The sequence below is a fragment of the Salarias fasciatus genome, chromosome 2, assembly GCF_902148845.1.
Source record: "Salarias fasciatus chromosome 2, fSalaFa1.1, whole genome shotgun sequence".
NCBI lineage: Eukaryota > Metazoa > Chordata > Actinopteri > Blenniiformes > Blenniidae > Salarias > Salarias fasciatus.
This window is the reverse complement of record NC_043746.1, coordinates 6,332,118-6,341,302: the sequence shown is the minus strand read 5'-3', so window position 1 is coordinate 6,341,302 and position 9,185 is coordinate 6,332,118. Positions and strand designations below refer to the sequence as shown.

At 45.0% G+C, this 9,185-nt stretch overlaps 1 protein-coding gene across 2 annotated transcripts; it reads left to right on the top strand.

Moving 5' to 3' along the window:
• The first annotated feature begins 1,654 nt into the window (after positions 1-1,654).
• cysltr1 (cysteinyl leukotriene receptor 1) lies at positions 1,655-7,614 on the top strand. Of its 2 annotated transcripts, none has more exons than XM_030108419.1 (2): positions 1,655-1,964; positions 4,997-7,614. In XM_030108419.1, exon 2 carries the CDS (start codon positions 5,015-5,017, stop codon positions 6,032-6,034), a length of 1,020 nt encoding a protein of 339 aa, XP_029964279.1. In that variant the 5' UTR covers positions 1,655-1,964; positions 4,997-5,014; the 3' UTR covers positions 6,035-7,614. The 2 variants fall into 2 exon arrangements, with proteins under 2 accessions (XP_029964279.1, XP_029964269.1); XM_030108409.1 differs by having other exon boundaries at positions 4,994-7,614.
• The last annotated feature ends 1,571 nt before the right edge of the window (positions 7,615-9,185 follow it).

Here is a 9,185-nt window from a genome sequence, read left to right as displayed (position 1 = left end):
GAGATGAGAGTGATAAAGACCGCATCAAATGACAGTAAATGACATGTTATTCAAGATGCTTTACATGTGTTGGGTCATTATAAATCTGCAATACAACTTCAATTGTTTAGATTACACTGAATTGAAAGAAAAAAAAAAAAGCCAAGACATCAGGACTCAAACTGTGTAAATTTGAACATTTAACGTCCGGTCACTGCGCACGAAATATCATTTTTCCTGTCTGAATGTGAAGCGTTTACCATCCTCCAGCTTGACTTCCATGGAACGCACCACCCATAATGAACCAACGACATCCATGATCAAATCCTTCGAATCTAATTAAATAATCAATACTGAGATTTACCAATATAACACCTTCCTTTCACCGAACTGAAATCCAACATCAGTGCTTGACGGAGAAAATGTGACACTGACGAGGACGACAGCTCATATCAGGCTGTGTTTTTCATGCAGGAGATGTTTCATTTGTTGGAGTTCCCGTAGCGTTTTGTTTACTCAGACATCAGAAAACAAATGATTTCAGTAATCAGTGGTCATAAAGTGCAGAGAAAATTGAATAAAACCACTTACAAACGGAAACGCGATGAGGCACTTTGAGGCTATTGAGCATATTGACTTCCGAGATACATTACTGGATTTTGGAGATCATCACAAAGTGTTTGCGAAACAGCGCAGTGTGTTGATGCAGTCGAGCGTGTTTAACTGTTTCCGCTGCAGATACAGGGTGGATTGCTCACTGTTGTCTTAGATTGAACTGATAACTAGTAGCTCTGGAAGATAAACGTGGTTTTCTTGGTGTGTGTGTGTGAGATCTAAGTGCTCAAACATTACAACAACACCATGATCACTTTCCAATGGACAAGCAGTGAACACGCGAGCTAAGAACTGAGAGCACAACGTCCTGGCATGACCCCTTTATGAAACATCTATCTGACAGTTAAAACACTTACTCAAGCTGCAATTATCCAGTGTCCTGCTCTTAATGCACAATCAGGCGGATGAGAAGACTTTCTGGTGTTGTTATAAACAAGCTCTGAGTGCAAAGTACATTCAAAAGTTTGTCCATGCAACCCACTAAGTGAGATGTTCTCCATGGCTTCCAGCTTGGACTCGCCTCATTGCCAGTGAAATATCCACAACCCATTAACAGAAATCCACACCAGTGAGGAAAACACAATGGGAAGCCAACCTTAGCAGGATGATTAAGTGTTTTTTTTTTTTTTTTTATCTTCTGCGTTGATCAGGTCAATCTCACCTTAAGCAACAGCTTGTCCTCTTTTCCTCATCAAACTCAGGTGATTACTTAACAATGTAATGAGTTAAATCATGCAGTCATTACTCTGTATACACACCAGCAATCCTGCAGGCTGAGCAACGTTTCCGGTCACCGGTGCGTGTTCATGCTTGCTGAAAAGGTGTAGGCAGACACTGAGACCATTGTGGCATTCTGCATGCCAGAGTCAACAGTTTTTACCTTTTCAAACGGGTTACACAAACAAGCGAACGCATTCCGGCTCAGAAATATGAGATGCCACATGAGGAGGAAGTGGAAATGTGGTGGAACCTGACCCAGACCAAACTGTGGAGACAGAGCGTGACGGGCCAGCAGGTGTAGAGAGGACTCACATTTCTCAAATATGAGGTGAAATCTAGAGTTCTTGGGGTGGAATCCAGAAGATGTCAGTGTGTTCTTCCCACCCTCCCTCCATGTGTGGCTGCAGTGACTGGGATGTCACATGGGCTCGACGTGGACCTGCATAAGAAGAAACTCTCTTGCTGTGAAACGCTTGCACTTTCACGCAGCTGACGGTCTGAGGAAGCGCCGCCATCCCTTATCATGCTGCTGCTGTGACATCCTGCAGATAAGCACTGCAGACAGACGAGGCAGATGCCAAAACCCATCCAGCAGGAGAGAGAGGAGCGACACTCTGACAGCTGATTCCACATCAGGCAGCGACTGAAAGGTAGGAAAAACTCAACGGATCACTGGAGCAAGTTTATTTTCATTTGGCGTTTATTGTTTTCTAACAGATTTCAAGGAGTTGTTTAAAATGTATGTTACATGTCAACACAATAACAGTATAATGAGGTTATTTAATCTTTCATACTTGAATTGTTTAAAGTTTACTTCAAGTCTCGGGTAAAGGCAAAAACAACACAGAAGTGATTCAACTAAATGAAAAAAAAAATAGCACTTTTCATGCAGATCAGTGCAATTCAGGGGCAGAGCTTCAGCTAACATCACAACAGCAAGTAAATTAATAATGATAAAAACAAAAGAAAGATCATTTTCAGACCGGCATGTGCTGTGAATGGAGTCTGGGCGAGATGGAAATCTCAAAATGATCATAGTTCCCGCTTAAATGCCAACAAGGCTCACAAGTTGAGACAGATGGAGAAGCACCTCATGTCGGATTGAGCAATCTCACTCAAACTAGTTTAAGCCTGTGAGTGAACAGTTGTCCTCTCACTGTTGGTTATCGATGTTATGTAAGTGGATGTTTTATCATAAAACTGCATGATACATACAGAAAAGTCACGTAATTCATGTCTGTCGATAAAACATTCAGTCTTTCTTATCTGCCGTAAAAACCACAATGTAAGAAGAAGGAAGTGAGGCGGTCCGTACCGCCGTCTTAACTGGAGCAGTGACTCACTGTGAGCGGACGGCTGGCAGAAGGAGCCCGGGTCTCTGATTCAATGAACGGTGGGCATGATGGACGGCCAGGGAGAACTGTGAAGGCAGGAGGCTGCAGCGTAAATGGTTCTCTGCTTCTCTGAGCCGATACACATGTCATGTTGCTCTCTGTCCTAATATGGACCTTGCTTCAGTGTATATTGAAAATGTTCATTTCTTCTAATTAGTAAATGTGACTGAATCTCACCAGATGAACCTGCTCTGCTCTCAGTTAAACCTGGACCTGATTCAGCCTGTCTGGGTTCTGCAAACAGGAAACAATCGGTAGAAATTTCCAGCAGGTCTAATTACAGAGCACCTTCAGCTCATGTTTGCCCATTTTAATGTCTGTCACGGACGACTGCAGGACAAAAGAACCGAGAACAAACAAACAAAACAGGAATTTTTCTTCCGACATACACCCAAAACATGCTGTTCCACTGACTGGAATGATGGTGGAGAATTTCTGGCACTGCATTAAGTTGGTTTCTTACCTGCGAGGTCTGGACTGTTCTGTGTCGACAGGTTACGATGAATCTGAGGAGTTCCTCAGGGTTCTGTCATTGGCTGTCCAGAGTCTACATGTTCCCTCTGGCTCAGATCATGGAAATTTACAGCGTCTGCTATCATAATCAAGTAGATGACACACAGCTCTGTGTTTCAGTGTGAATGAACACGGTCCCTCATCCCTGCTGAGTAAGAGCAGGAATGAGGTGAATGAGTGGATGTGTCAGAACTTTCTCCAACTCAACACAGGAAAAAAAAAAAAAAAAAAACAGGGAAATGCTTTTGGCTGCTAAAGAGGAAAGGTTAAAGGTCAGTGCTCATCTGGACTGCATGTCACTCAGGACAAGAAATCAAGTCGGAAGTCTGGGTGTAGTTATGGACTCAGACCGAGGAACTCCACATCTCAGTTTTTTGTTCCCAGACTTGAAACAGCAGGTTGACACAAAGACGTTTGTGTCCTTTTAGATCAGATTTAAACGTGAGAGCAGGGCCGGCGTGGGCTTCTCAGGCACCCTGGGCAAGCCCGACACGAGCGCCCTGTGGTAGTGTCGCAGAGAGTAGTGCTGGAAGTTGTCGCGGGTGGGGGGGGGGGGGGGGGGGGGGGGTGCGAGCAAGGGAAGCCAAGCAGTGCGCTGCTCAAACGGGCCGTCACAGCGGCACACCGTGGGTGGCGCACCGTGGGCGCCCCCGATGGCTCGGCGCCCTGGGCAAGTGCCCCGGATGCCCAGCCTAATCGCCAGCCCTGCGTGAGAGAGACGCCGTCTCAGTGTTCTGGTCTTTCTGGCAGAATGTCGTGAATAACTGTGCCAAATGAAGCACTGAGGTCAAATAAAAGCAGAACTGAGATCTTAAGAGTGTCTGTTTTCATCTGTTTTTGTCTTTAAGACCCATGAAATGAGTTGCTGGAGCGCAGACTTCTGAAAGAAGAGACTCATTAAAGTAACACTAAGGAACTTTCAGTTTCCGTTGATTTTGGCGGCGCCAGTGGACAAAAGCGGTAGTGTTTTACCTAAAGGAATACTACAGTTCCCATGAGGACTAGTGCGTGACGTCGTAAAATGCTGCTCCCGGTGGCATGCTGTCAGACTGAACTCGCCTACATTTGTTTCCAGAGGCTGTGTGAAGGACGGATAGCGACGAGGTCATGAATCTAATGGTGGCTAAACAATATTATATCATAATGTGACGCATGCCGTGTGCTGGGTTCCTACCACCCTCCTCACAGTTTCTTAGTCCAAGTGAAAGCAATACTGACGCCCTCAGCCCGTGACAGAGGGGTCATTCAACCCGTTGTAAGTCGATGTATCATCACAAAAGATATTAAAATGTTTTATTAAGGTTGAAAAGTTCCTTAGTGTCGCTTTAACAACCTTTAGACGTGTTGTGGCTGTATAGTCTTTAACAGTTTAAAGGAAACCAGCTTGGAGGATGTTGAGGATTTTGGATGCTGTACGGTCAGTTTCACTCACTCTGTGTTAACCGTCTGACTGGTTGAACTGGTTTCTGATGGTCCCTGATGCTGACGACGTGACAGCTCGCCTGACGGTCTGGATCTTCCTTTGTTTTTGTAAAATCTGTGGCGAAAGGCAGGATAACAGTTCAGAGATCAGAGATGGGTGAAATTTTCCTTTACTTCTGGTAAATTTGAGCTTTCTCAGTTCTCGTCAAACAGTAAAGACATTTTTATGGACTTCATTGAAAAACAAAGTTGTGGTTGTTTATAGATCTGTACATTGTGCTGGTCTGGCCTGCTGTGTTTGTGACCCCTGTTTTAACCTTTGACCCTCATGGCGGTTTTCTCTGTCCCAGCAGCTGCATGAGAGACCGACCATGGACCCGGTGAATCAGACAGCCGGCCCAGATCTCAACTTCACAGACTGTCCGAACATCGACGACTTCCGGAACCGGGTCTACTCCACGTCCTACTCGCTGGTGACGGTGCTGGGCTTGGCCGGGAACGGCTTCGCCCTGGTGGTGCTGATCAAGACGAGCAGCCGGAACATTTCCTTTCACATCTACATGATGAACCTGGTGGTGTCGGACCTGCTGTTCGCCATGATGCTCCCGATGCGAGTTCTCTACTATGTGAACAACGGCCACTGGTTCCTGGGAAGCTTCCTCTGCCGGATCAGCTCCTACACCCTCTACGTCAACCTCTACAGTGGAATCTACTTCATGACCGCCATGTCCGTCACTCGCTTCCTGGCCATCGTTTACCCGGTGAAGAATCTGACACTGGTGACGGACAAGCGCGCCCGCCTGGTGAGCGTGGCCATCTGGGTGTTTGTTTGTCTCTCTTGTTCGCCCTTCCTCATGTCTGGCCAGGATATCGACAAGGCAACCAATAAAACCAAATGCTTCGAGCCTCCCAAGCAGGGAAGCAGCCTGAAGAAGCTGGTCGTGCTGAACTACATATCTCTGGTCGCCGGCTTCATCCTGCCCTTTCTGACCATACTGATCTGCTACGCCGGGATCATCCGCACCCTGGCCTCCCGCCACCACGCCGCCCGCCGCCACCGCGCCGCGGGGGTCCGGGCCATCCGGATGATCGTCATCGTGATGCTGGCCTTCCTGGTCAGCTTCACGCCGTACCACGTGCAGCGCAGCGTCCACCTGAGCTTCCTGGCCCGCAGCGACACCAGCTGCCCGGAGAAGGTGCTCATGCAGAAGTCGGTGGTGGTGACGCTCTGCCTGGCCGCCGCCAACTCCTGCTTCGACCCGCTCCTCTACTTCTTCTCCAGGGAAGGTTTCCGCACCCGCCTGAACTCCATACACAATTCAATGAAGGGCAGCAGGGCGCAGCAAGGCAGCCCGCGGCTGGGGCAACCGCAGGAGGCGGCTCCCCAGTGAGTACTGGACGAATCGCACGGGGCTCGTCAGGATCCTGCCAGTGCCGGGCCAGGAGCACGACAAGCTGAAGACATGCGTGTGGTATTTAGGCAATGTCCGGTTACAGTGGAAGAAAAATATTGTTTCATTTCATGTGAGATCGATACAACGTATCAACACATTATTTCTTTTCTCCTTGAAGCTGCGGTCTGAAATCCCCTCCCTGATGTCTGGATTTGTTAAGCGTCACAGTGAAGTCAAACACAGGTAGACACACCAGTGAACAGCAGGGGGTCTGTTTGCTTTATGTGCCAGTAGGTAATGTGCAGATCTAGTTTTGACTACCTCAGCAGAGTTTGGAAATCACTCTGTGTGATGCCTTTATTTCTCTTTTGTCAGTTGTTCAAAAAAATCTTCACTTTTGGTTCCAATAATTTGTTTTTGATCTGCAATTTTTCATCCTACTTTTGTTTCCCTACATGTTTTTGTTTTTTTTACTCCTTCAAGTTGTAACAAATAATGTCATATTTTATAATTAGTTTTTATGTTGTGTGTGATCTTGTAATACTGTGTACTTTGAGTGGTTCTATTAATTAGTTTCACACAAATTGGAGGTATTTGAACTCATTTAAACTCTGATATTTCTTATTTGCTCTTGTGTTCAGCGAAAGGACTGACAGCAGTTCCCTGTTTGTAGAGTAAATAAGACGATCAGCACAGCTTAGGAAAAAAAAACAACAAACCAGTCAGTTTTATTTAATGTTAATATAGTTTTGAGTGATGCCCTTACATGCTGTCAAATGTTTGATATGTCAATATGTAATCAGGGAAGAGATTTTTTTTAAAGAAATATATCAAATGTTTTTAAGCTTAAACTTCAGGATAATATGGTCCTGCTGAACACAGAGCTAATATCTGGCAGCAATTACTGAGAAAAGTAAATGCTATAATGTTGCATTTGTAGGCTAATAGTATTTTGTATTGATCAGAATCAGAAAACACATTTTAGAAGGAATCCCGTGAAAATTTGAGAATTTTTTTCATATCATAGTTTTTTTTTTTTAATAAATTATTATTCTATTAAGTTGTATTTTTTCAAAACAGGCAGAAAGGCCGGTGTTATGATGTGAATATCAGCTGAGTGTTAACATTCACTGTTTATAAAGATTTCTGTGAGTTCTCCACTTATCATTTTAATCTATTCAGTTTTTTTTCTGTTGCATTTCTGTTCCAACAACACATGCTGTTAGTGTCAGACTGAATGAATGTTTTGAAAGGATCAAGTCTATCTTATGTTAACACTGTGCCATGAATGTAAAAGCACGCTGTTGGACCGTGAGAGGAAAAGGAAACAAAGCAGGGATCTTCAAGGATAACATGCAAACTGTGCACAGAAGAACAGATGAGTCGTGGTCGACAACCTCCCAGAGAAGCACGAGCAAGAATCAAAAACTTTCGTGATGAGCATACAGATGTATCTCTTTATCCAACACTTAGCACGAAGTCCATCTCTTAGAATATCAAGCTGCTCTTTTTCACTGTTGAATTATTTTGCTCACTGTTGAATGTGCTCTTGTTTGTGTAATAAACTCATGAAACAAGCCATGTGTGATCTTTCCCAGTCCCACTGACAGCATGTGGAGTTGCACGCTCTGACCACTAGGGGTCACGCCAGCTCACATATTCCTCGCCGGACATCATCTCCACTGAAACACTGTGATTTATCTCTGTTTCTGAAACATGACAAGACAACAGCTTGCTGTTTTGTGGAGCACAAATTGGATCTGTGCTGAACATAAGTCATGCGATTCTTTGTATGGTAAATAAACGTATTACCTGAAGCTGCGAGGGTCAGGGAAGGGAGCAAGACGCGACATACGCTGGACCTGCAGGTTAATTAGGAGTTCTAAACCACCCCGAGAGAGCGGACTGGCGAGGCCGACCCTGCTGATTGGAACATAGAGGGCCTCTGTATTACCGCTTCATAAACAGATAATATCAAGCACATGATCGGCCGCCTCCTCCGTGTGCACAAAAAGACGTTTGTTCCAGTCCGTCAGGCAGGACTATCTTAGAGATGGGTCTCTGTGCGAGCGGCGTTAGAGTACCTCACAACAAATATCCTCACTATACAGGAAGCAAGGAAAGTCCCCGCCGAATTCCTCCCCATTTATGTCCGAGGAGGGTATGTGTAACCTCTTTCACTTTACAAATCCACATGGGCCGCTCCAGCGGGCTCGTCTGTCCTGGAGATTTGCTGCTCTTTATCTGATTTGGCATCAGGGCAAAAAAACTTTTGTTTTTTTGAAAGAAAGTTTATGAATAAAACTGGTTTACCTTCAGGGGTAGTCGATCTTAAATCTGTCTGCAGAGCTCAGGAAGAGTCATTGAATCAGGCCATTGACTCTGACTCCAGCTCACTTCATTCTGAATCAAGTGAATCTTCGATGAGACGGAATCTCCAACATCACTCTACCAGCGCTCTCCTCTCAAAGCATCATGGTCCAGGTTCAGAAACCAACTGGGGGCCTTTTCTGTGTGGGGTTTGCATGTTCTCCCTGTGTCAACCACATGATGGAAACTCAGCATTTCTGCAGTAACTCCACTTCTACAACTGAATCCTCTTCAGAAGGCTCTTCCTGCACTCCGGTGTTTCATAACAAGGCGGTAAATGTGTTAGAGAACACATGACGATCATCACAGTTTGGTAAAAAAAAAAAAAAATGTTCATCTGGAGTCTGAACCGTATCACCTGATCAGCATAAAAGCCATATTCACCCTCCTGTTTTATGGGTTTGTTCTCAATAGAAAAGAGATGGAGGAAAACAAATCTAACTGGTTTTTGTTTTCTCTCTGTAATAAACACACAAAAAAAATCCAAATTACTGTGAGAGACTTTTTTTTAAAAAATATCAAAGTTTAGAAAGTGTGGCTCCACATGTGATAAACAGACCCTGAGGAATGCATTCAAGTGGAGAAAGGCTGGTTTGAATGGTTCCTTCTTCAGCGGAGGTCCTCTCCACTGTGAATGGCTTCAGTTGAAGTCAATCCTTTCTGTGAAGCTTCTTTTTTGTCTTTCCAAGCAGGTCGAATTGTTTTCTAATTCCAAACAACAGCGAGATAAAACTACATCAAACATCACGGTGAAAGACTCTGCTCCATGAGACCGCAG

What these genes read in the sequence shown, in the direction of transcription:
- cysltr1 (XM_030108419.1), top strand. Translation starts at nt 5,015, where the DNA reads ATGGACCCGGTGAATCAGACAGCCGGCCCAGATCTCAACTTCACAGAC.